Here is a 27,930-nt window from a genome sequence, read left to right as displayed (position 1 = left end):
TGTATTCAACAAACATATAAGAAATTAATTAATTAATTAATTAACATATATTAAATTAATTAAATAATTTTATAATTTTTTTAGATTTATTTTTTAATAAAATAAAATAAATTTAACTACGTAGTAAAAATTAGTATTATTGTATATTACTTAATCTTTAGTACTTAATTACCTTGGTTAGTGATAAAAAAACACTTTTAATAATCACTGTAATAAAAATAACCATGTTAAAACGAGTCGATTTTCATAGGTGGGGGAGGGGGTGTTCAAAATTACAACCCTGATAATTATAAATTATAATTTATAATACAGTATTATTTGCTGATTGAATAACACTTTATTATTGATGACATCTATATATTAGTTATTTATAATGTGATTAATACAAATGTAATATAATTTTTTTTACATTTAATTATTATTATTTATTTGTTTAAATTGAAAACATTTTTTTTAGTAAACAATATCTAATTTATTGACTTTAATTTATAACAACAAACAGCAAAATAATATATCATATTTACAAAAATTTAATAAATAAATTAGAATTTAACAGACAATAACTCTATAATAAATTTCAATTTATCTAATATTTATATAATAATAATTAATAATAAAAGTTTTCAAAAGTATGTATTATTAGTGTGATAATTAAATGATTAGAATTATAATTAATTTTACTGAAAGTATTGTACTATAATTAAAAATATTTATAGCATCTGTTATAATCACAATTGATTTTAGTTTATTTATAGTTTAGTGTTTATTAACAGTGAATTTATTTACAGAGAGTTTTCTTGTTATATAAATAATATAATTTATTTTTTTTTTATAAATTGCAAACAATTTTATATTAAAAAAACAATGAATTACAATCATATATTAATTTAAAGTATTTAAATAATTATAATATTATCAATGGTTTGAGATTATATAATATTAATATATTTTAGTACAGTATATAATTATAAACTAATAACTGTTATATAATTAAAGCTAATTATAAGTATTATAAAACTAATATTAAATTATCAATAATATTACTAATATATTAATTGTAATTAATTATATGATTTATACAAAATTAATACAAATCAATATATAATCAATATATAAATACTTTCCGTATTTAAACACTTGTAGTCTATTTATTGAATCCCAGTATTCAATATACAAGTGTTTAACTTTAGTACCATTTAGTAAATGTTGTCTAATATAGGATTCACTTGTTGTCAGTGGATGTCCATCACATCGGAGAAAGACATCCCTGAGATGTGCCAACTGTACCAAAGCCCGGATCGACTTCTCAGTGATGAACGTATTGTCCAAATGTATAGACTGTAGTCGCGGAAGATTGCGATGAATATCACCTAAAAACTGATCACCGATTATCCGACTACTCTTGCATAGAGATTGTGTCAAATATTTCAATCCAAGACATTTCACTGATAATCGTCTCAATTGTGGTGACATATGTTCACCGATTGCCGTAAATATTCGGTCAATTAAGCCAGTAGTCGATGAATGGCTTAATGAATAGCTAAACTCTATCAGTTGTCGACACCGGCGGCCAATTGTTGTCAACAGTCGTACGGTCTGATCGGTGCCGAAACCATCGGCGGGCAATCTAATGGCCAGTTGTTTCAATTGTTGCATTTGTGACAAACCGCCGGTCAGTTTCTTTTGAAATTTGTTTTTATTTTCAAATTCATCGACCAATAGATCCAATGTAGTGATTTGTTGGCCATAAGTGGCTGTAAAGCTAATAAATAATTTAATAGAATTGTTGACCACTTTTAGTGACAGCGATTGTATAGTTTTCGGCAATGAATACAACTTATTGTCACCGATGATGATATCCAATCCAAGACTTGTTCGCCAGTTTATAGTGATGTCCACTGTCTTCAAGTTTGCCAGACTTTCGACATTTTTATAAAACAATATCTGATTTCTTTCGATGAATTTTCCGCTTAACTTAAATGTCAGCAATTGTTGACCAAATTTCAGACAAAAACAATCAAATGATTTGTTATATGTTTGCCAATCAGTATAATTCAGTAACAAATGTCTCAATCGGTGACAGTATTTAATCAATAAATCAAAATAATTGAGAAAATGATTTATAGTTACTGTTGTAATGTTTGGACACTTTTTGACCAACAATTCAAACAAATTAATTGTCTGTTTGTTGTCAATCAATGAGTTTTTATAAACTCTTTTGAATAGTTTGTCATCAAATACTAGATGTGTTTGTGTATTGAATATCAATGCCAACCACTGTTTGGACACCGATTGTAGTCTTAGTTTGTCATCGATTGGCAGATATTGAAGCAATAGTTGACACAAATCATCGCCGAAGCGATCAAACGAATCCTTCATTGCTGTTGTTGTTGAGGTCATTGTCTTCAGTGATATTAACTTTTTATTAACTTTCAAATAGTCTATTGATTTTTTTCATGTAATTCAATGAATATTATAAATTATATATATATATATATAAAAAATTAGAAATAAACAAATAATTTAATAAAATTTAAATATATTATGAATTCATTGATAAATACAATAAAACTACTATTAAAATAAATACTAACATTTGATTTTTCAAATCAATTATTATTATTATAATAGTAATTATATTGAACAAACAGTATATGTAATCAATCAATCAATTGAATAAATATTTATATAAAAACAGTATTACAAACTTATTTATTAATTTAATTACAAAACTACTAAATTACTATTGATATAATTATTATGTTAATAATAATACAGTCTTAACTAATAATTATATTTAATAATAATTAATAATAACAACACAATAAACATTGTATATATACAGTAGTAATGTGTAATAAATTTATTTTATTTTTTTGTAAATTTATAATTTACAATATATTATAATATTGTATGTTGACATCTATTAGTTATTTATTAATATTATAAATAATTTAGAAAATTTATTACATTATATTAAATTAATTTTCTTAAATTACAAAAACAAAAAATCTAATTTATTAAGCCATTGTATAAAACAAACATTGAATTAATTTTTAATAATAAATTAATTGAAATGACAAAAAAATACATTATTATAAGTTTAACAATAATTATTGTAATAGTAATTGTTTTTATAAATTAATTGTTAATAAAATTTGTTAATAATAATGATTTAATAAGATTTTTATAAATATTGATATATTTTTTTTATAATAAAACCAAAAATTTTAAATATAACTATTATTTAAAATTGTTTGTAAAAAAGTTTAGTTTTTAGTTATTAAATTACAATATTTAAAAACTAAAATATATTGATTGCTAAATATTATTAAAAATAATTTTTAAAAAATAAAATATTTGTTAATTAAATAATATGAAGTATAAATTAAAAAATCATTTGATATTATAATAATTATTATTTTTATTAATACTAACAACAATATAAACAATACAGTAAATTATATATATTTTTAAAAAATTAAATTTAAGTATTAAATAATTATATAATAAAAATTATATATCTAATTATGTATATAATAATACTGTATTAATTATAATATCATATAATATACTTTAATGTATTATATCGTACATTAATACAATACTTGAATACTAATAGCAAATTTTAATAATAAGTTTAATTACTTTTTAGACTTATTGTTGTTAAATTAATTACAACAACAACAACAACACAAAAATTACAAAACAATTGTAAACTAAATGAATTGTTTAGTAATAAATTTCTCTCTTAATTTAGCCTTGCTAATTTTGCCCAAACTGGTCATGGGCATTTTATCAATTATTTTAACACCACCCCTTAGCTGTTTATATACATTGACTCTTTCATTGACATACTGTTGTATATCCCGTTCCTTAAGCTTCATCACCCCATCAGTATCATCAGTATTGTCGTCGGCATCGGTGGCTATAAGTGTAACAAAAGCCCGGGGTATCTGTCCGTACTGTTGGTCATCGATACCCAAAACAGCCGCCCTATCGACCAACGGATGTGTCATTAGTTGCAATTCCAGCTCTTTTGGCGAAATATTTTTAGCTAAAATCAAAAATATTTTGATTTATTGATTAATTACTGTAAATTAATTAACTAAATAATATTTTTTTTTATAAATTATTATTTTATTTTTATTTATTAAACAAACCATCAAATATAATAATATCTTTCAATCGACCGACAAAATAGAAGTACTCGTTCTCATCATAGTATCCGAGATCACCACTCAATAGGAAGCCATCGGTGGTAAACAATTGTTTGGTAGCACTGGGATTACCATAATATCCTGGTGTTAACTAATCAACAAAAATAATAATTAGATAGTTTAAGATAAAATAATTTTTATATATAAAAAAAACTAACAGTTGGTCCGCGTATACATATCTGTCCCGTTTGATTGGCCGGTAAACTATTGCCACTAATTGTGTCAATAATCTTGACTTCCAGTCCGGGACCGACTTTGCCAATACTGTCCGTATGGTTAGCAATATTCTGTTCACTGGACGGCACTATAAATACTAAACCACACTCAGACATACCGTAAGCTAAATATATTAGTTAATAAATAGTTAATTATTAGTTAACAATTAGTTAATAATTAATTAATAGTTAGTTAATAATTAGTTAATAATTAGTTAATAATTAGTTAATAGTTAGTTAATAGTTAGTTAATAGTTAGTTAATAGTTAGTTAATAATTAGTTAATAGTTAGTTAATTATTAGTTAACAATTAGTTAATAATTAATTAATAGTTAGTTAATAATTAGTTAATAATTAGTTAATAGTTAGTTAATTATTAGTTAACAATTAGTTAATAATTAGTTAATAATTAGTTAATAGTTAGTTAATTATTAGTTAACAATTAGTTAATAATTAATTAATAGTTATTTAATAATTAGTTAATAATTAGTTAATAGTTAGTTAATAGTTAGTTAATAGTTAGTTAATAGTTAGTTAATAATTAGTTAATAGTTAGTTAATAATAGTTAATAATATTTTATACTTTTTCTAAATTTATTGAATCCATACAATCGATTGATTTTGTTATAAATCTCATTATTTATTGAATCGCCGCCAACTCGTAGGTCACGCAATGATTTCAAATATTGTTTATCATATTTACGGTAATGTTTGGCCAGAAACCACAGTTCGGTCGGTAAAGCAAAATACATGGTCACACTATAGTCGTGTATTGCTTGAAATTTTTGATCAGTGGATAGACTACTACTAACTATGACTAACTGTGCGCTATCTGATGCTACTATAGTATAGAATAGATAGCGTACACCCATTAAGTGAAACGATGTTCGCGATAGCATTATGTCGTCAGCGGTCAGCGGCAATACTTCCCGATGTTGTTCAATGGCCATCAGTGCCAACCACTGACGGTTTGTCCATATAATAGCTTTTTGACGACAATTAGTCGAACCACTGGACATCTCTAGTGTTATCAAATCGTCTGGTTGTCCGACAATCGATAGTTGTTGTCGTTGTTTAGTAATGTTGTCTTCAGTTGTTATTTTCAGTATAGTTTCCACTGACCGACTGTCCTCATGGATAACTGGCTGCTGGTCAGGGATATTATCTTCAGCTACAACTACAACATCATTGTCGTTAAGCAATAAAATTGTCTAATAATTTTGTAAATTAATTAATTAATTATATAAACATATCTATATTTGTTTAAATTATTTCTAATAATATAAATTTTTATATATTAATTTTAAATAATTTAATTTATACTGTATTTATATATATTTAGAGCTTTTTGAATTAATACTAATTTAATTTTTATAATAATTATTTCTAAATAATAATAATAATAATAATATATAAGTGTTAATTTAGATAAGTTAGATTTAATTTTTTTTTAAATAAATCTATTTTAATTTATTTTTTTCAAATAATTATGATCAAAAAAGCATATTTTAGTAATTTATATGAATATTTTATAATTTAATTTATAATCAATTTAGATAAATTTTTATTTTTATTTTTTTATACCTTAATGTTATTAAATTTTCTATTTAGTTGTCTTAGAAATTTAATATTTTTTTCGTAACCGATTATAATAGTTATTGCTTTAATTTCTGCAATTGTATCGACTATTTCATCTATTTATTATAAATTTTTTTTAAAAAAATCAATTAATTAAAAAATATTATATAATTATTTTTTTTGTGTGAAATTAATTATTTAATTTAAATATACTTTCAGTGAACGACATATTCAATGATGTATAGAAACCTCCGGCGGCCAATACGCCCAACAATGCAATCATATGAATGTCATTGCTATGTGTAATAAAACATACAATATCTCCCGTTTCCAGTCGACAATCGCTGATCAGGTATTGACCAAAATTAAGGGCCGATTCAAGTACCTGACCTCTGGTCCATTGACGACCCGTTTCGATGTCAGACTTAGATTTAATAATAATATAATAATAATTATAATAATATTGGATATAAAGTAATAATAATAATAATTAACTAATTTTTAATTAATAAATAACTGACAAACCATATATAGTTTATTTGAATTTAATTTTAGTTTTTCAATACATAATTCAATTATTGAATTATGTTTATAATACTCAACATCATTGTGGTGTTGCGATCGTATTATTAAATCCATAATTAATTATTAAATTATAAAAATTATAAAAATTAAATTATATATATACTGTATAATATAATATATAAATATCAAAAATTTATAATTTAATTTAATACTATACTTATTTTACATATATATACGGTATATATATATATACAGTATATATTGATAATTAATGATAGGGCAGTATATATAATACAGTTGTATTAGTAAATGATTCATGATTTAGATTTAAAAAAAAAACTAATTTTCAATTTTTTGCCAAATCATAAACAAAAATAATGATTATAACTAACTAAATATATAAAATAATTACTGATTTGTTTTTATTATACTTTAAAAGCTCAACAAAACAGTCAGTCATTCAGTCATAGAATAATACATAGATATATATAATATATATATATAGAGATTAATGAAAACAAACCTTTTAATAATCAAATAATTAATATATATATATATAATTATTATTATTGAATTCAAATATTATTTATTTATAATTTTTCTAATAAACTTATTATTTTAATTGTAAATTTTAAAAAAATAAAAAAAATAATTGCATCCAATTATTTAGTAGAGTATTAATTATTAATTGTTAAAAAAAATTATACTGTAATTGAATTTTAATACTTCATAATAAATATTATATAATCTCTTAATTTAATACTTTCTTAATTTATATAAAAAATTGTGTTAAATTTTTTAATTTGTTTTATTGCAATCAATTTATTGCATTTAATTTTAGTTTTTCAATACATAATTCAATTATTGAATTATGTTTATAATACTCAACATCATTGTGGTGTTGCGATCGTATTATTAAATCCATAATTAATAATTAATTAATAAATTAATTAAAAAAATTAAATTATAAATATTAATAATTTAATAAAATTTATTATTTTATATATATTGCTAATTAATTATACTATTGATATAATTATACTACTATAATAATTATACTACTATAATAATTATAATAATTGTTATTATAATTAAACTATATTAAAACATCACATACTGTATAGTCAGTTGTATTAGTAAAATGATTCGTGATTATTTTTATTTATTTTTTTTTTAAAAAATGAACATGCACATTTTCAATTATTTCCATAGTTATGCACAAATTAAACTTCTTACTAATTAAACACTAATTTTTTTTAAAAATAAATATAACTAACTAAACAAAAAAAATAGTATATTACTGAGTTTATAAATAATTAAATAATAATTATTATTTATTAAACAAAAAATATAATCACTAATCAACGTTATATTGCTTTTGTTAAATGTCTATTGAAATTTTTCCCCTCTCCTTTTCATTTTTCCCACATATCCTATTTGGTTGATCCAATATTGCATATGGATCTCATAAATACAATTTTTCAAATATATTTTATTAATTTTAAAAATAAATTAAATAAATTTAAATTTAAAAAAATAGTTTACTAACAAATTAGTTAAAAAAAATTATTGCCCTAAAAAAGCAAGCGATCAAAATCAATGGTAAATTTGAATTTGAAATTATTCACTGATTGTTAAGTGAATTATTAATTAATTTGTTGTTTTTATTGTTATCAATAGATATCATTGAATTGTTTGACGAGTTTTCAACACTGAAGACAACAACAGCAATGAATGACTCGTTTGATGATCGCTTCGGCGATGATTTGGACGAAACTATTGCTTCAATATCTGCCAATCGATGACAGACTAAGACTGGAATCGGTGTCCAAACAGTTGGTTGGCATTGATATTCAATACACAAACACATCTAGTATTTGATAAAAAATTAATGAAAATTTTTTACTATTATAGTTAAAGATTAAAAATTAAAAAAAAAATTGCTAATAATATATTTAAAAGATTTTTAAATATATTATTCGTTAAAAAAACAAATACTATTTGTTTATTTGAATTGATTGTCCAAACATTACAACAATCAGTATAAATGATATCAATTTATTTGACAATTTTTTTTGTTGAATATTTTTTTGTTGTTGAAACCTATTCATTATTAATGAATAATCTGTCTTTTATGAAACAAATGTCATTTATTATTAAACACTGTTAATAACTAATTAATTAATTACCGGTTTTTTTAAATACCGTTAAAAAAATATGTAGATTATCGGTCATTACAGTTCCCTATTCCCCCCCCCCAATTTTGCTTTTCCCCACTGACTCGTTTAATTTACTAGGGATGATAAAAAAATTTATTTTTCACTATTTTATAATTTCAAAACATAATTTTAAAAAATTATATAATAAATAAAAATGCATTGAATGTGTTATTCAATTGAATGTTGTCTAACAAATAATCAGCAAAAAAAAAGCATCAAATTTAACAGTTAATTGTTGAAAAAAATATTGATTAAATAAAATAGTTTTCAATCTATTACAATTAATTATTTAATAATTATTTATTACAATTATTAAATATTTTCATTTAATTGAAACTGAAAATTGTTTTTTTTTTGAATAAATGAATTGATTAGTAATTAATTTCAAATAAATTTAATCAATAAACAAATAAAACAAACAAAAAGTTTAAAACAAATTAGTGAACAATAATTAGTGTATGAAATAAACGATCAAATATATAGCTAAAAGTACAATAATTATTAATACAAGTTATTATATAAATGTTAAAAAAAACAATTTTTAAATGTAATTTTAATGATTGCAATAAAAAAATTTCTATTAAAAAAAATAATTATTTTTAAACAAATTCAAGAAAGTCATTAAAAAATGTCAAACATTTTCAAGAGATTATATAATATATATTATGAAAAATATTAAGTACTTATTGATATTTACAGTAATTATTAATACAATTGAGTTATTATATAAATGTTAAAAAAAACAATTTAAATGATTGATATCAATAAAAAAAATTATTAATAAATTGTCATTAAATAACATTAAGAGATTATACCGTAATATATAAATATTATGAAATATTGAAATTCAATTACCGGTACAGTTAACAAAAAAATTGTTGTTATTTTTTTTTTTTTAATACTTAACACAATTTTCTTCCAAACATAAACACTTTGACCTCACCATCAAACAGATCCATGTATTTGATATACAATTGTCTGATTTTCGACCTATCATTCGATAGTAAATTCGTTTCAATAATAGGTCGGTTTAATGTCGACTGTTTTGGTTCGCCATCGATAAGTAGATCAGACAAATGCGGTAACGATACCAACTCTACGATCGTAGCGATACTTATAGACGCCATACCGCTAATGGCCAGCGATTGTAGACGCGGTAGATTGCGATGAATATTGCGGCAAAAATTATCGCAATTTATTACCGATTGGTTCCAGAATATTGTTAACAGTGTTAACCTATGCATACGATTCAGTCGATCGCTGGTCAACTGATTGCCGCAACCGTTATCATCGGTATAACAAATCAACGCCATATGTCTCAATTGTGTTAGATTTTTATTGATTGCGACTAATAGTTTGTCCATTAGTTGGCCGTCAATTTTGGTCAACAAAATCAGCGAAAATAGTCTTAATTGTGGCATTTTTTTCGACAACAAACCGATTACTACGGACTGATTATCGTTGTTTGATAGCATCGCACACATCACCGATATGTTCAACGTTCGTATCTGTTGGCCATAAGAGTCGGCAAATTTGCTAAACAATGTCAGCGATTGTTTGTCCGATAGTTTTACGTTAAACGATTTCAATCCAATCGGCAACCGATTGACCCGGAAGTGACTATCGGTAAATAAATCGTCATTTCCAGTGATCTCCACTGTCTTTAAGTGAGACAATCGATCGCAAACTTTGTACAATAATTGTCGATTGAATTGTTGATTATTGCCGTCAAACTTGAATGTCTTCAATTGTTGGCCAAATCGCTCGATAAACTCCGCAAATATCGGCTCTACGACCGGCCAGACTTCAGTAACCTTTTGTTTTATTGATAAGTGTGTCAATTGGTTGCAGTATTTGATAAGCAGATCCAGTAAACCGTCAAAGAAATTGATATCTCTTACATTAACTTTTGTAATGTTTGGACACTTTTTAACAATCGTTTCAAACAGTTTTAACTTTTTAACATTTTTTACGGTCATCTCGAAAGACATCCGTTTGAATAGTTTTTCATCCAATACTAGATGTGTTTGACCGGTGAATATCAATGCCAACCACTGTTTGGATACCGATTGTAGTCTAAGTTTGTCATCGATTGACAGATATTGAAGCAATAGTTCCGCCAAATCATCGCCGAAACGATCAAACGAGTCATTCATTGCTGTCGTTGTTGTGGTCATTGTCTTCGCAAGTAATCTTCAGTTGGGTTTTGATTTGTCTCAACAAAACTCATCAATCAATTCAATCCAGAAATCTATTGAAAACTAAATTTAAAAATCAATAAATCATTTACTAATTTTCAGTTAACAATCAAACACTTTATACATTCAATGACAACAACAAACACAACACAAAACTACTACTAATACTTACATTTGATTTACAAATCAATTGTTTTAATAATAATAATAATTGTATTCAAAATGCAATTCAAAATCAATGATAAAATATAACACAAAACTATTGCGCAATACTATCGAAATTACAATTTAATTATTATTATTATTATTATTATTAATTGATAGACATTTGACGCTCAAAATAATTATATTTTCTAAACTGATATTTAGTACTATTTTATGTATTAATTAATCTATTGATTCTAAATGTTAGATCAATTATATCAAATGGTACTTATAATCTGTTAAATACTATTAAATTTGTAAAAAAAAAATTTTATTGAAAAATATTATTTAATAAATCAATTGAAATACAAATCAATTGTTTTAATAATAATAATAATAATTGTATTCAAATTCAATGAATATATTTGTACAAAAAAATAAATATTAACAAATTTTTGTACTAATAATTTATAGTTTATTCATACATTTAAAAAAAACATAATATTATTTTTTATTAGACATTATTTATTGCAAATAAAAAAAAATTTTAATAAAATTTTTGTACAAAAAAAATTTAAATAAATATTATTCAATTTAATTGTATTCAACATATTTAGTACCATTTGATATAATTGAAAACATTTGAGAAATAATACATTAATTATTATATAGAAATGTACTAATAATATAAAGTTTAGATATAATATGTATTATAATTATTTTTTTTAAGGACCAATCAGTCTATCAAATAATAATAATAATTAAATTGTAATTTCTATAGTAGATACTGGCAGGAAAAGCTTACTAGCTTAATTTTTAAATTAAAATTTTACGTTATTATTTGCAAATTAGTAATAGTTTATATGTACATGATGATATTTTTTATAAGTTTTTATTATGTTTAATAAACTACGTCATCAATTTATTTAAAAATTAAGCTAGTAAGCTTTTCCTGCCAGTATCTATTCTATAGTATTGCGCAATAGTTTTGTGTTATATTCATTGTCATTGATTTTGAATTGCATTTTGAATACAATTATTATTATTATTATTATTAAAACAATTGATTTGTAAATCAAATGTAAGTATTAGTAGTAGTTTTGTGTTGTGTTTGTTGTTGTCATTGAATGTATAAAGTGTTTGATTATTAACTGAAAATTAGTAAATGATTTAATTATTTTTGTTTTGTTTTCAATAGATTTTTTTTGTGGATTAAATTGATTGACAAGTTTTGTTGAGACAAAACAAAACCCTTACTGAAGATTACTTGTGAAGACAATGACCACAACAACACCATCAGTGATGACAGCAATGAATGACTCGTTTGATCGCTTCGGCGATGATTTGGCGGAACTATTGTTCACTTATTTGCCAATCGATGACAAACTAAGACTAGAATCGGTGTCCAAACAGTGGCAGTCATTGATATTTACCGGTCAAACGCATCTTGTATTGGATGACAAACTATTCAAACGGATGTCTTTCGAGATGACACTAAAAAATGTTAAAAAGTTAAAACTGTTTGAAACCGTTGTTAAAAAGTGTCCAAACATTTCAACAGTTATTGTAAAAGATATCAATTTCTTTGACGGTTTACTGTATCTGCTTATCAAACACTGCAACCAATTGACACACTTATCAATAGGACAAAAGGTTACTGAGTTCTGGCCGATCGTAGACGCGATATTTGAGGCGTTTATCGACCGATTTGGCCAACAATTACAGACATTCAAGTTTGACGGCAATAATAATAATAAACAATTCAATCGACAACTACTGTACAAAGTTTGCGACCGATTGCCTCATTTAAAGACAGTGGAGATCACTGGAAGTGACGATTTATTTACCGATAGTCACTTCCGCGTCAATCGGTTGCCGATTGGATTGAAATCGTTTAACGTTAACCTGTCTAACAAACAATCGCTGACATTGTTTAGCAAATTTGCCGACACTTATGGCCAACAGATACGATCGTTGAACATATCGGTGATGTGTGCGATGCTATCAAACGTCGACAATCAGTCTGTAGTAATCGGTTTGTTGTCGAAAAAAATGCCACAATTAAGACTATTTGTGTTCATTTTGTTGACCAAAATTGACGGCAAACTAATGGACAGACTATTTGCCGCAATCAATAAAAATCTGACACAATTGAGACATCTGTCGTTCATTTGTTATACCAATGATAACGGTTGCGGCCAACAGTTGACCAGCGATCGACTGAATCGTATGCATAGGTTAACACTGTTAACAATATTCTGGAACCAATCGGTAATAAATTGCGATAATTTTTGCCGCAATATTGGTCAAAATCTACCGCGTCTACAATCACTGGCCATTAGCGGTACGGCATCTATAACTACCGCAACGCTCGTAGAGTTGGCATCGTTACCGCATTTGTCTGATCTACTTATCGATGGCGAACCAAAACAGTTGACAATAACCCGAACTATTATTGACAAGTATTTGCTATCCAATGATAGGTCGAAAATCAAACATTTGTATATGAAATACATGGATCTGTTTGATGGTCAGATCAAAGTGTTTATGTTTGGAAGAAAATTTAGAAAACTTTAATTGAATTTCAATATTTTTCATAATATATATTATATAATCTCTTAATGTTTGATATTTTTATGACTTTCTTTAATCTATATAAAAAATTGTATTAAATTTAAAAAAAAAATATAATATAATTGAATTTTAATATTTCATAATATATATTACGGTATATAATGATTGAAATTTTTATGACTTACTTAATCTATATAAAAAAATTTTTTTTTAAATTTTTTTATTGCTATCATTAAAATCACATTTAAATTGTTTTTATAATTTTTTAAATAATAACTCAATTGTAAACATAAATTGTATTAACAATTATACTCTAGCTATACATTTGATCATTAATTTTGATGTAAACTTTTTTTGTTTGTTTGTTTATTGATTAAATATATTTGAAATTATTATTTAATTCAATCAATCTGTTAATTATTAAACACTTGATCTGTCTGATGATGGTATCAAAAGAGTAGACAATAGGATTAATGGATAGATGTTTGTGATAATTGATTGATAAAACATTTTTTAATATTAAAAACAATTAATTACAATCATTGACATCACATTTTACAACACAAACTACTGTATGATTGAAAAACTACTGATTGACTGTTGTTGTTGTGGTCATTGTTTTCAGTGATCTTTACTTTTTTATTATATCTTCAATAGTCTCTTGTAATTCAGTGAATATAATGATAATAAATATCAGATTAAAAATAAATAAATGTTTTTATAAAATGTAAATTTAACAAAAAAAAAAAAAAAAAATACAACACAACACTACTAATATTAATACATACATTGAATACCAAATCAATAATAATAATAATTGTATTCAACAAACAACTGAGAGTTCTGTCGTTCATTAGTTATAGAGAGGATAACGGTTGCGGCCAACAGTTGACCAGCGATCGACTGAATCGTATGCATCGGTTAAAACTTTTAATGATAAACTGGAACGAATCGGTAATAGATTGCGATAATTTTTGCCGCAATATTGGTCGCAATCTACCGCGTCTACAATCGCTGGTCATTAGCGGTACGGCATCTATAACTACCGCAACGCTCGTAGAGTTGGCATCGTTACCGTATTTGTCTGGTCTACTTATCGATGGCCAACCAAAACAGTTGACAATAACCCGACCTATTATTGACAAGTATTTGCTATCCAATGATAGGTCGAAAATCAAACATTTGTATATGAAATACATGGATCTGTTTGATGGTCAGATCAAAGTGTTTATGTTTGGAAGAAAATTGTGTTCAAAAAATATACTGTAATTGAATTACAATATTTCATAATATATATAATACGGTATAATAATCTCTTAATGTTATTTAACGACAATCTATTGTATGACAATATTAATAATTTTTTTTTATTGATATCAATCATTTAAATTGTTATATTAATAATTACTGTACTTTTAGCTATATATTTGATCGTTTATTTCACACACACACACTAATTGTGTTAAATATATTTTTTTTAAAAATAAGTTTTAACTGTAATTGAATTTCAATATTTTTCATAATATATATTATATAATCTCTTAATGTTTGACATTTTTATGACTTTCTTAATCTATATAAAATATTGTGTTAAATATTTTTTTAAAAAATTATAATATAATTGAATTTTAATATATCATAATATATATTATGTAATCTCTTAATGTTTGACATTTTTATGACTATTAATCTAATTTTTTAAATTTTTTTATTGCAATCATTAAAATCACATTTAAATTGTAAAATCATTTTTATAATAACTCAATTGTAAACATAAATTATATTAAATAATTACTTATACTCTAGCTATACATTTGATCATTTATTTTGACACTAATTTGATGTATACTTTTTTTGTTTGTTTGTTTATTGATTAAATTTATTTGAAATTATTATTCAATTCAATCAATCTGTTAATTATTAAACACTTGATCTGTTTGATGATGGCATCAAAAGAGTAGACAATAGGATTAATGGATAGATGTTTGTGATAATTGATTGGTAAAACATTTTTTAATATTAAAAACAATTAATTACAATCATTGACATCACATTTTACAACACAAACTACTGTATGATTGAAAAACTACTGATTGACTGAAAATTAATTACAAATTATTATAATAAAAAACATTTATACAAACAATTTAATGATTTTTTTTAAAAAAATATGTATTTATTTACTTTAATATCACGCCGAGAAAAATCAATGTAGGTGTAGAGAAAAATGCACAAATTTTGGTGAATGTCCTAGATTATTGTTATTATGTATAGGAGTGGGACATCAAGGCAAGTGCTCCGACCAATCAGGAGCAAGCATTGCATGAGATTGAATTAGCGAAAAGGCGCCAACATCGGGTTAGTATGTACAGATGCTGAACAACTAAATTTCAGGAAGTAGTCGATGAAAAATGTGATACGCTATCTGGCGTATTAGTTTGTAATTAGCTGGAAATCGATAACTAACAATTAAAATTGCTAAACTGGGATGGTTTTAATACGACATCTACCGGTTAGAGTGATATACTATTCGATATAATTTGCAAAATCTACAATCAGTTAGGAAAAATGCTGAACAGTTATAATTTGCATGCGACACCTATTGAGCATAGTGACTAACTAATCATTGCTAAACTCGAATTTCTATTTATATACAATTTAGTTTAAAATTCTGAATAATAAATGCGGTTTAGCAGGACATCTATTGGACAAGAGAAAAAAATATCGAATATATTTGCAAACATTATAGTCATTATAGCCGAAAATACTGAAGAAGTAAATTAATTATACAACAACTCCTTGATTTAATCGGAAACTAATCAGTCGAAAACTTTTTGTTGTGCATCAATCAGTAGATTTAATTTGTCTAAACTTGAATATAAATTTATTATATATATATATATATATTGAAAAATCAAACAAATTATAATAATGAAAATGTTGTAATTTATTAATTAAATAAAAAAATAGACAAATAACTATATAAATAATATGAAAAAATATAGATATAATTAATTGTTTTTTAGAATATTATGAAACATGAAATACTTTTATTAAAACTAAGTTAATTATTAATATATTAAAATAATACCCAAAAAAATATCGAAAAAACATTCAAATTAAACACATACTAGATATAAGTATTGTTCATATTGTTATTAATGTTATAGTTTTAATAAATAAATTAATTACAGTTTATTACCAACCATTATTATTTCGTAACTCTGGCGACAAAGTGTTCACCGGTGGTATATTTCGACTCGTATTCTAATAGTTCGCTATAGATGACAATATGTTCGGGTCTAATTAAACCAAGTGTTCTTAACGGTCTGCCATCCATATGAGCATCGCGCGCCTCTTGAGTATCAGTTTTCGGCTTTGGCGATATCTTAACGGCGTGCAAGTTTGTCTCAAACGTTAGAGTATCATATTGTTCAGCAATGAGGGCATAACTGTAAACGACTGGATCGACAATAATTCGCACAATCTTTACGTAAATATTGGCTTCCGAAAATCGGCAGACATAAAACTTGTTTTGTTTGAGGTTAATGTGTTGAAGGTTAAGAGCGCTGAAACGAAACAGTTTGTCTTGTGCTGTGTACGGTTGTCGCGCATCTCCTAAATTACCATTGATTAGCTGCTGTTCATCTTGCTGTAGTGTATCGAATTTAATTATACTGTAGTTGTTTTTATTCGATTCCAGTACCGATTGAATAGTGAATTTGTAGTCATGTGATTGACTGGCTAATTGATGATATTCAGTGAGAGTTAGGCAGATATTTAAAAAGCTGGTGCCTCTTCTGGCAATATTGGCAAAGTATTGATGTTTTCGTTCGTAGCGAATTGTTGAATAGTGAATGAGTGGTCCAAACTCGCGAATCATGTGCGCGTAATGGACCAAATAGTGCATTTTCGGTGTAATTGTCTCTTCAGGAAACGACTTACTAAACTGATTTAAAAATATAGTGACAGTATGTTCGAGTGAGTCAAGTGATGTGCGCTTTACTCGATAGTCGTATATAACTTCAACAATTCGGCGAAGCATTAAATATACATGTGTATATTTTAGTATTGAATATGTCTTTATCGACCCGTTCGATAATGAATGACAAACGCAGGAAAAATTCGTACTTCTAAAACAATACAATAAAATAATATTTAGTTTAGTTATTAATTTTAAGTTTAAGCAATAATAAATCCATTTTACGTAGAGTGCACTCATTGTGTTTCAGTGACTTTGATTTCTGTATGTCACTGTATTCTGCACAACACGTCCGACAGATACAGCCCGTATGGAAGGCTTCCTGAGGACCCAACATCTGATGAAAGGCTTTATTGTCGGCAATCAAGTGTGTTAGCTGTCCTTTGACCGAAAACTCTTGGCCGTTGACCCGTTTGACAACGATGCCTTCAGCATATAGATCGTTGAGTTCTCGACATATGTATTTTCCAAAAATGTCTCGTATATCATTGGCAGTAAATGAGCGTTTGCCGCATTTGATCAGTGAAATCAAATTGATGGACATTTTCGAAGCCTGGCACGCATAGCCCAGATTGTCGACGGTAAAGTAGATGCCCATCAAACTCTGTTGACGAGCACTATATCTGCCCGGATGTATGACAAACTCGTCGGCATAGAGTTGTATGCGAAGCATCGGTACTTCATTATCCGGGCACTCGTCGTACAATTTTAGATCCGAATCTTCATATATTTTACAATCTTTGAACGATGTATAATAGTCTGGGTTTATGGGACGATCTATAAAAAAAATTTATTAAAATCAATCAAAATTTTATTTAAGATTTTTTTTACTATACTTTTATCTGCAATTAATAAATTATATGCTGCATCGGTGGCCAACTTTTTCTTAAGTGTCTCCAAAATAGACACAACAAAATTCAGGTCTCTTTGCCGGTTGCAGAGCTCGGTCTACCATTATAGACCCTGTACTGCTACTTTGATTTGATTTTTTCATCGGACGTCCTCTTTTTGGTTGCGATGGGCCAGCGCTTACATTGCTTTCATTGCTAACCACCGAAGCAGTTTCAATGGTGTCGTCAGCCAAAGATTTCTTGTAGCGACTATAGTCCACATACGACGACAAACGTTTGATTGATGCGCGCTGAAGATATCTGGATTTGATTATTTTCTTCAAAACCGAAAACTGATTCTTGTACTCATCGTTGGTGGCAAACACTGTCTTCAATATGTCGATGAGTCCCGTAGTGTATTGACTCAATGTCTTTTCGGGTATTCTGTCTTTCCACTGATTCATGTACACCAGAATGTTGGCTCTCATTTCAAATGCACTGCTAACGATATCTTTTGCTCAGTTTTCCGATTGAATCATACAACCGCCAGTTTCGTTGATATCCGACACAACATCTTGAATATTATAATCGTTATAATTGTTGTCATCTATTTCGTAGGCGTCGACGTAGTCGTCGTATTCATCTACACTAAGTCCAGCTACTGTCACGTCTGAAAGCTGGTCGGCAGTAATGGTATCGACGTCTTCGTCAGAAGAGAAAAAACTGCCAACATCTACGTTATCAAATTCGATATTATGCGATCCACTATCAGTATTATCGTAATCACATTCACTTATTTCAGTGTCCATATCAGGATTATTTGATAAGCTCTCATCAGTCATGTTTACGGGTTGGTCTTCATCTAGCACTCGTACAATTGTTGTTGTTTTCGGTCGACTGCTGGACTTGGACTTGTTGACATACTTTCTAAAATATTGTGTTGATTTTAATTTATGTTCTCGTAGATGTCTACCGCAACGCGAATCAAATTCCTTCTTCATTTTTATTTCAATATCATCAGTGACGTTTGAAGTGTCTTTAAATGTTTTCGGTTCGACTTTTTTATCACATCCATCATAATGGCATCTAAAGTACTGGCCCTTAGACCAATGTACTCTATATGAATGGTCTTTAAACTCGGTTTCGGTGGCAAAAACTTTTAAACAATAGCACTCCATTGATACCAAAATAGTTTATATTGATTTAAATTTAGATATTAATCAATAATAATTTAGTGAATAACTTAAAAAAAACTACAACTAAAACAACAGTTTTTTCAACTTATGTAAATGTTAGTCAAAGTTTATAAAATACAGTTACAATGTATTGTACATATAAATTACATATAAATTAGTACTTATTTCTATCAAATAATTTAATTTAAAAACAAATGTTTGTTTAAGAAATTTAAAAGTACCCCAATTTTTTTACAACCTGTTTAGTGGTTGGATTTTTATTGAAAAAAATAAAAGTAAAAAACTTTTTTAGTGTATTATTTTGTTATTAATTTTAATAAGCAATGGTTTTTCTATTCAATTATTGTTGTCATAGTTTAGTTAATTGATTAAAGTTTATACCACTCAATGGCATAACAACAGTTAGTTTTTTGTAATTTGCAGTCAAATTATGAGTAATGAGTTATTTCATTAGTTGAAAATTTTGCAATTCATTGCAAAACCCATTGTTTTAAACGTTGATTATATTTGTTACGGAAAAAAGTAATATCAATGATATTATGGATACTAATGAACACGAAGAGGAGTTGATTCCGGCGCAAGACACCGACGGCAACGATCCGGCCACCAATTGTTCAAAAAATAAAAGGAAAGTAGCCAAATATCATATGAAATACTTATCGTCGGCATCACCATCGCCGCAACAATCGCCGCAACAATCGCCGCAACAATCGCCTCAGCCATTGATTCCGAAACTACAAGAAGTAGATGTTGTTGTCGAAAATGTTAAGCCTAACCAGACATTATCAAATGTCATCGTCACCAATGTTTCTGAACCCTTAACTAAAACACTTAGCAGATCAGCTTCAAAATCATGGGACACTTGTATTGATGGCTACACATTGATGTCAGTAATGCCGCGCTTAGATGTCTCCAAATACAAGTCAACTTTGGAAGTCAAGTCAAACAGTTTAGACGCCGCTACTTGTGATCTTAAGCCAAACAATGAAGAACTGATGATTATTTTGTATTTTTGTCGTTTACAGATTCCCCTGATATTGGTAATGACGATGTCGGCACTATCAAAACCAGCACACATTGCTACCAATCATTACCATTATTACCACAGTTTGACGCGTCAGATGAATACGAAGTAAAAGTGTTGGACAAACTAAACACTGGCAAACAGTTAATGAAATCTTCTGATAGACAAATTCTAAGAAATGTTTTCTTAAGACATTGCGACCAATACGAAAAGTTTGTTATAAAAAAAACAAATTAATTCAAATAATGATTCGTAATGAAAAATTAGCACTGTTTTATTCAGTGCTTATGTTTTTTAATCTAATTTTAATGAAATTAGTATAATTTTTTTTTACTTTTTAACTAAAGGTCATTTCGAAACAAAGCCTCGGAGGATAACAAGCATAGCGGTCACGGAACGCATATACGTGTTTTGTTAGCGTATATTTTCAGTTTAAAGTATCCCGAATCCATAGGAACTATTGGCGACACATTTGTTAGTATTTAGATATCAGTAGTTTGATTGATTGATTGATGTTTAGTTGATTACAAAATTTTGTTTTGCTTACAAATAAGTTTTTCTCTAATTATATCAATTGATAGAATTGTGTTTATAATAAAGCCCTGAAATCTGTTTATAATCGAAAGTATTATGCTCGGAACAGTACGAGTATTAAGTCGAAAAGACGTCAAAAACGCCTTCAAAACTCTGGTCAGCAATATTTATTTAAACATATAACTTACCTCTAATCAAACTAAACTAATGATTTTTAAAAAATTTTTCTTGTCATCAAAGTAACTGAATTAGATTTGCTAAATGAGACCCAATAGTCTAGTAATCAAGACAGAGATGAGATAATGATTCTCAAATCTCGGCCAAAGTGTTACAATTTACGTCAAAAGTCAAAGCGAAGGKCTCCGCAAAAAGCCAACTCACTGGACCGATCAGTCCAGCAGACGTCAGTGAAAAAAGATRATAGTTTGTCATTGGCCAGACTTTCATTGAGACCACTGGGCGYGGGTGCCAATAGTGATGATGACGATGAAGAGTTGCAACCGTCGGAAAAAAAGAAAAAAACAAACGCCTCAGTAATGCATAATCCTGTCATACTACTTACGGATGTATTGAAGGATCGACAAAGTCGTCTGCAATGTTATCAGCAACAGATAATGCCAATAGTTACTTCCAGTTCAACTGAAAATCCATGCGATGATGGTGCTGGTGGTGGCGGTGGTGGTGTCAAAAGTCGTTTGTTTGTTGTCCACTCGCCGCCGATAAGACAATCTTATCAATTAGTTTCTAGCGAAAGCTCAGACGACAACAGTAAGTCAAATACTGACGATACTAAAACTATCGGAAAAGTTTTGGTTTCAGATACGCCGATGTCTCCGTCGAAGAAGTTGCAGACACCAATTTTGATGCAAAAAAATATTACCAACTCAGTCGGCGAATCTAGTAGCGACTACTACACGTTTAAGAGTAGATTAGAACAAAATGTAGTTTAGTTTAGTTTTATCAATTAGTTTTAAAAACTTGTCTAATATATAAAATTCAAAAGTTTTATACAGCGAATTATCACCTCATTAGTATAATTATAACAACAACACCAGCAGCATCTGAAACATTTAAACAACTCATCAATAAATTATTTAATTATATTGTTTGTTTACCGAAATCATAGCTTATTTACAGTTTTCGGGCATTGAGTGCCGGAACAAAAACTCTGTCTTCAATCTATACTAATCGGTTGTTTATCAATGTGCACAACAAGACGCTTATGATTTTCAATAAGATATTCAATAAWCAAAAACTATTGTTTGGCTACAAAAGCGTCGGCGATGACGACGAAGACAACGACAACGACGTTATAGACAACTGTGCCATTGACAAAGTCTATATTGATTCGTTGATTAAGATATTTAACGATAAAAAAGGTTTTTAGTAAATATAGTAGTTGTTTCAATTTATAACAAAAAAAACTACTGATATTTTTTTAAACCTATATTGAAAACTTAGATGACTACCGAAAGTGTATGGCTTGTTTTCTTCTACTGGAATTGTTGTCAAAGTGCCGTAATAAAGTGATTGTAGGCCGACTGCTTACAAAACAGGAACGGGCCATCTTACCAAGTAATTACCAGTTTCCGTATGTTATGATTATTGTTTCAACAGACAGCCTATCATCGATTGTCGGCGATGGATCTAACGAAGACGGCAGCTGTATTGTCAGTAGTCCTGCCACCAAAGAGTCATTCATTGGCGACGATTTGTCGCGCATCTCACGAAACTGTACGCAGTTGGCAGCCTACAAACGCGACCTCCTAATTGCCAGTTGTTCTAATCTTTTGGACGCACTAACACTCGGTGTCATGTATCGCCATTTGACAGGCCGTCAGCATACAGAAGAAGCGCGCTGTTTTTGGTACCTCATTGAAGCCCTGATCTACAATCGGAAGACAACAGATATGGACAACATCGACGCCAATGACAAGCAGTTTATCGATAATCTTGTCGCATTAATTAGCGGTTAAAAAAATCGGTACTTATATTAGTATTAGATATTTTTGTGCTTGTTTAAAATCAACTATTCTTTGTAATTGTTTTCATTGATATTTTATTTATAATAATTAATTATACTGTATATAATTATTATAAATATAAATTTATAGAATATTTAATCATTTAATTTCGTGTTTTTTGCTAATTTATGTTTTTTTTGTATTACGCGCCATTATTTTAAGTATATTTTTTCTATATATAAAATCAAACGTTATTTATGTATTTTTTCTGATATGATAAGTATCAGCATTTGTAAATTCTTTTTTTGTCTGTAATATCAATAAATTACGATTATGATCACACATAAAGTACGTTTCAATGCAATCTATCGTCAAACCGGAAGTTCCATTAATTAGCATTTACGGTCGTCCATAAAGTACGTTGAAGTACTGTCTTTAATAATGTGTCAGACATTATCAATGCTGACAAAATGGTTCTGTAAAATCGTAAGACATTGAAATTTCTGAATTTTTTCGACATTATTCGACTTTATTCGATGTCGATTCGATATCGAAAAAATACAACTAATTCCGGTAAACAGTTTCAATTGCTGACACTCGCCCAAACCTGTCGACCAATCACAGACTGTTTACTCTGCCGTCATAGCAACCCAGGAGCCACGCATAATGTATAATTTTTGAATCCTCCGATCGTCCAGCAATTGACTACAGCGCCAATATTTCTCGGCGTGTATCAGTAAACCTTTACATTAATATACTGTATATTCAATACTAATTGATTTCAGTTATTCATTGATAGCATATTCATGTGATTATTGTATTTAAATTAAAGTATATTTTTTTTAAAAAAAAAATAGTCAAACAAAAGTCAAAATATATAATATTAATTATAATTATTTAAACAGTTATAATGAATAATTTGTGTTTTAAATGTTTCTCTAATTTTAATTTATCAATTGATATATATATATATATATATGTATATAAATAAATAAATAAATATATAAGGTATATAAATAAATATATATATTTATAAACTTAATTTATAATTTATAAGTTTTTTTTAAATAGTTTGTTGCTATTAATTTAGACATATTATATCTCTCTTAATTTAGCCTTGCTAATTTTGCCCAAACTGGTCATGGGCATTTTATCAATTATTTTAACACCACCCCTTAACTGTTTGTATACATTGACTCTTTCATTGACATACTGTTGTATATCCTGTTCCCTTAGCTTCATCACCCCATCAGTATCATCAGTATTGTCGGCGGTATCGGTGGCTATAAGTGTAACAAAAGCCCGGGGTATCTGTCCGTACTGTTGGTCATCGATACCCAAAACAGCCGCCATATCGACCAACGGATGTGTCATTAGTTGCAATTCCAGCTCTTTTGGCGAAATATTTTTATCTGAAAAAAAATATTTATTTGAATTTAAAATTTACGGTAAATTAATTAACTAAATAATAATAATATTTTTTTTAAATTATTATTATTTAGTTAAAAAAAAATTATTATTTTATTTTTGTTGTATTAATCAAACCATCAAATTTAATAACATCTTTCAATCGGTCGACAAAATAGAAGTACTCGTTCTCATCATAGTATCCGAGATCAGCACTTAATAGGAAGCCATCGGTGGTAAACAATTGTTTGGTAGCACTGGGATTACCATAATATCCAGGTGTTAGCTATAAAAATAAATAAATAATATATTTATATATATCATGGTACGAAGGGGGGGGGTAGGGGGTAAGATGGTCTAGATCGAGATTTGTATGCTTTACCCCCCCCCCCCTGGCCTAAATACAAAAAATTAGGGGCCCCTACCAATTTTCGGCTAATATATATAGTCTATTATATCTAATATAACTAAGTTTTATACTAACAGTTGGTCCGCGTATACATATCTGTCCCGTTTGATTGGCCGGTAAACTATTGCCACTAATTGTGTCAATAATCTTGACTTCCAGTCCGGGACCGACTTTGCCAATACTGTCCGTATGGTTAGCAATATTCTGTTCACTGGACGGCACTATAAATACTAAACCACACTCAGACATACCATAAGCTAAATATTATAGTTAGTTAATAGTTAGTTAATAATAGTTAATAATTTTTATACTTCTTCTAAATTTATTGAATCCATACAATCGATTGATTTTGTTATAAACTTCATTAGTTAGTGAATCGCCGCCAACTCGTAGGTCACGCAATGATTTCAAATATTGTTTATCATATTTACGGTAATGTTTGGCCAGAAACCATAGTTCGGTCGGTACAGCAAAATACATGGTCACACTATAGTCATGTATTGCTTGAAATATTTTATCATTGGGTAGTCTATTAGTAGTTATGACTAACTGTGCGCTACCCGAGGCTACTATCGTATAGAATAGATAGCGTACACCCATTAAGTGAAACGATGTTCGCGATAGCATTATGTCCGCAGCGGTCAGCGGCAGTACTTCCCGATGCTGTTCAATGGCCATCAGTGCCAACCACTGACGGTTTGTCCAAATAATAGCTTTTTGATGGCCAGTAGTCGAACCGCTGGACATCTCTAGTGTTACCAAATCGTCTGGTTGTCCGACAATCGATAGTTGTCGTCGTCGTTGTTGTTGATTAGTAATGTTGTTGTCTTCAGCTGTTGTTGTTATTTTCAGTATAGTTTCCACTGACCGACTGTCCTCATGGATAACTGGCTGCTGGTCAGGGATATCATGTTCTTCTCCAACTACAACATCATTGTCGTTGAGCAATAAAATTGACTAAAAATTTTTTTGTTTAAAATTAATTAAATTATATAAACATATCTATATTTTTTTCTTAAAAAAATTATTTCTAATAAAATAAATTTTATATATTACCTGTAATTTTTAACAAATTAATTTAATTTATAATGTATTTATATATATATATATATAGTATTTAGAGCTTATTTGAATTAATACTAATTCAATTTTTATAATAATTTTATCTAAATAAAAAATAATAATAATAATAATAATATAAGTGTTAATTTAGATAAGTTAGATTTAGAAATATTTTTTAAAAATTTTAAAAATCTATTTTAATTTATTTTTTTCAAATAATTATGTTTCAAAAAACATATTTTTAGTAATTTATATGAATATTTTATAATTTAATTTATAATCAATTTAGATAAAATTTTTTTTTATTTTTGTTACCTTAATGTTATTAAATTTTCTATTTAGTTGTCTTAGAAATTTAATATTTTTTTCGTAACCAATTATAATAGTTATTGATTTAATTTCTGTAATTGTATCGACTATTTCATCTATTTATTATAATTTTTCAAAAAAAATAAAATTAATTAAAAAAAATATTATATAATTATTTTTATCTGTGTGTAAAATAAATAAATTAAAATATACTTTCAGTGGACGTAATATTCAATGATGTATAGACACCTCCGGCGGCCAATACACCCAACAATGCAATCATATGAATGTCATTGTTATGTGTAATAAAACAAACAATATCTCCTGTTTTTAGTCGACAATCGCTGATCAGGTATTGACCAAAATTAAGGGCCGATTCAAGTACCTGACCTCTAGTCCATTGACGACCCGTTTCGATATCAGACTTGTATTTATTAATTAAAAAATAATAAATAATAAGTAATAATTATATTGAATATAAAGTAATAATAATAATAAATTAATAAAACTAATTTTTAATAAATAACTGACAAACCATATATAGTTTATTTGAATTTAAGTTTAGTTTTTCAATACATAATTCAATTATTGAATTATGTTTATAATACTCAACATCATTATAGTATTGAGATCGTATTATTAAATCCATAATTAATTTAAAATTATAAAAATTAAAAAATTAAATTATATATATATATATAACTTTTAATTTAATTTAATACTAAACTTATTTTAGATATATATATATATATAATATATACAGTGATACAATGATAAGATTATTGTATACAATATACTGTATATATCAGGGTTAAGTAAGGGGGGGGGTAGGGGGGGGGTAAGGCCAAAATACCCCCCCCTAAGATCGAGAAATTGGGATTTTACCCCCCCAGACTTTTTGACCAAATTGAAAAAATTGTCGCTTAAAAACGAGGAGAAATGAMCCCCCCTAAAATTTYGGCGCCGAAGGCGCCGAAAATTTTTTTGAAATTTATAAAAATTTTAATTTTAGTTGATACTATTTTAGTAAGTGTTTTTATGTTTATAATATTTATAAAAATCTAATTATTGATTAAAAATAGTTAAAATAACGTTAAAAGTCATCAAAAAATAACATTATTTTAATTAAAATAAACTAAAAAATTAAAAATTACCTATTTGTTGAAAAGAGTAATCATATTACAATTTAAATATAAGTTTAAGAAGTTAATAAAACAATAAATACTTATGTTTTTATTAATAATTTTTAAATTTTAAATAAAAAATTTAAAAATATTTTCAATTTTGTACTTAATATAATTAAACTTTAACGAAATTTGAGTTAAATAAGTAGTATTCAGTCAGTATTTGTATAAAAATAAAAATATATAACAAACTATAAACATTAAGTATTGTTTAAAAAATTAATTATGTTAAAAGTTAAAAATTATTAAAATACTAAAAATAACTCATAGTGTATCATTAATGCTTTTATCAACTATTTTTAAATCTTAAATACATTATTTTATTTTTTTTTTGTTAAAATTTAAGTTTTTATTAA

At 27.0% G+C, this 27,930-nt stretch overlaps 4 protein-coding genes across 5 annotated transcripts; 1 reads left to right on the top strand and 3 right to left on the bottom strand.

Moving 5' to 3' along the window:
- Positions 1 to 340: 340 nt before the first annotated feature.
- On the bottom strand, positions 341 to 6,059 carry LOC128954375 (uncharacterized). The gene is made up of 7 exons (XM_054299951.1): positions 6,020 to 6,059; positions 5,019 to 5,646; positions 4,379 to 4,560; positions 4,164 to 4,311; positions 3,762 to 4,057; positions 1,121 to 1,974; positions 341 to 353 (listed from the first exon to the last, which is right to left on the bottom strand). Exons 2-7 carry the CDS (start codon positions 5,452 to 5,454, stop codon positions 341 to 343), a joined length of 1,929 nt encoding a protein of 642 aa, XP_054155926.1. The 5' UTR covers positions 5,455 to 5,646; positions 6,020 to 6,059.
- A 3,558-nt stretch (positions 6,060 to 9,617) lies between these two features.
- LOC128954403 (uncharacterized) lies at positions 9,618 to 11,157 on the bottom strand. 2 transcript variants are annotated; one of them, XM_054299981.1, is made up of 3 exons: positions 11,128 to 11,157; positions 10,659 to 11,018; positions 9,618 to 10,571 (listed from the first exon to the last, which is right to left on the bottom strand). In XM_054299981.1, exons 2-3 carry the CDS (start codon positions 10,932 to 10,934, stop codon positions 9,660 to 9,662), a joined length of 1,188 nt encoding a protein of 395 aa, XP_054155956.1. In that variant the 5' UTR covers positions 10,935 to 11,018; positions 11,128 to 11,157; the 3' UTR covers positions 9,618 to 9,659. The 2 variants fall into 2 exon arrangements, with proteins under 2 accessions (XP_054155956.1, XP_054155955.1); XM_054299980.1 differs by having other exon boundaries at positions 9,618 to 11,018.
- A 989-nt stretch (positions 11,158 to 12,146) lies between these two features.
- On the top strand, positions 12,147 to 13,676 carry LOC128954374 (uncharacterized). Its single transcript, XM_054299950.1, has 2 exons — positions 12,147 to 12,180; positions 12,298 to 13,676. The coding sequence occupies exon 2, from the start codon at positions 12,378 to 12,380 to the stop codon at positions 13,674 to 13,676; it is 1,299 nt and encodes a 432-aa protein (XP_054155925.1). The 5' UTR covers positions 12,147 to 12,180; positions 12,298 to 12,377.
- Positions 13,677 to 24,298: 10,622 nt separating this feature from the next.
- LOC128954373 (uncharacterized) lies at positions 24,299 to 26,446 on the bottom strand. Its single transcript, XM_054299948.1, has 5 exons — positions 26,397 to 26,446; positions 25,331 to 25,976; positions 25,095 to 25,276; positions 24,749 to 24,896; positions 24,299 to 24,615 (listed from the first exon to the last, which is right to left on the bottom strand). The coding sequence occupies exons 2-5, from the start codon at positions 25,764 to 25,766 to the stop codon at positions 24,299 to 24,301; spliced, it is 1,083 nt and encodes a 360-aa protein (XP_054155923.1). The 5' UTR covers positions 25,767 to 25,976; positions 26,397 to 26,446.
- Between the last annotated feature and the right edge of the window lie 1,484 nt (positions 26,447 to 27,930).

Source organism: Oppia nitens, unplaced genomic scaffold (genome assembly GCF_028296485.1).
Source record: "Oppia nitens isolate AA-2021 unplaced genomic scaffold, nextdenovo-longstitch-racon4-pilon3 scaffold27_pilon_pilon_pilon, whole genome shotgun sequence".
NCBI classification, from domain to species: Eukaryota; Metazoa; Arthropoda; class Arachnida; order Sarcoptiformes; family Oppiidae; genus Oppia; species Oppia nitens.
Note: the sequence above shows the minus strand (reverse complement) of the source record. Positions and strands in the feature narration are given on the sequence as shown.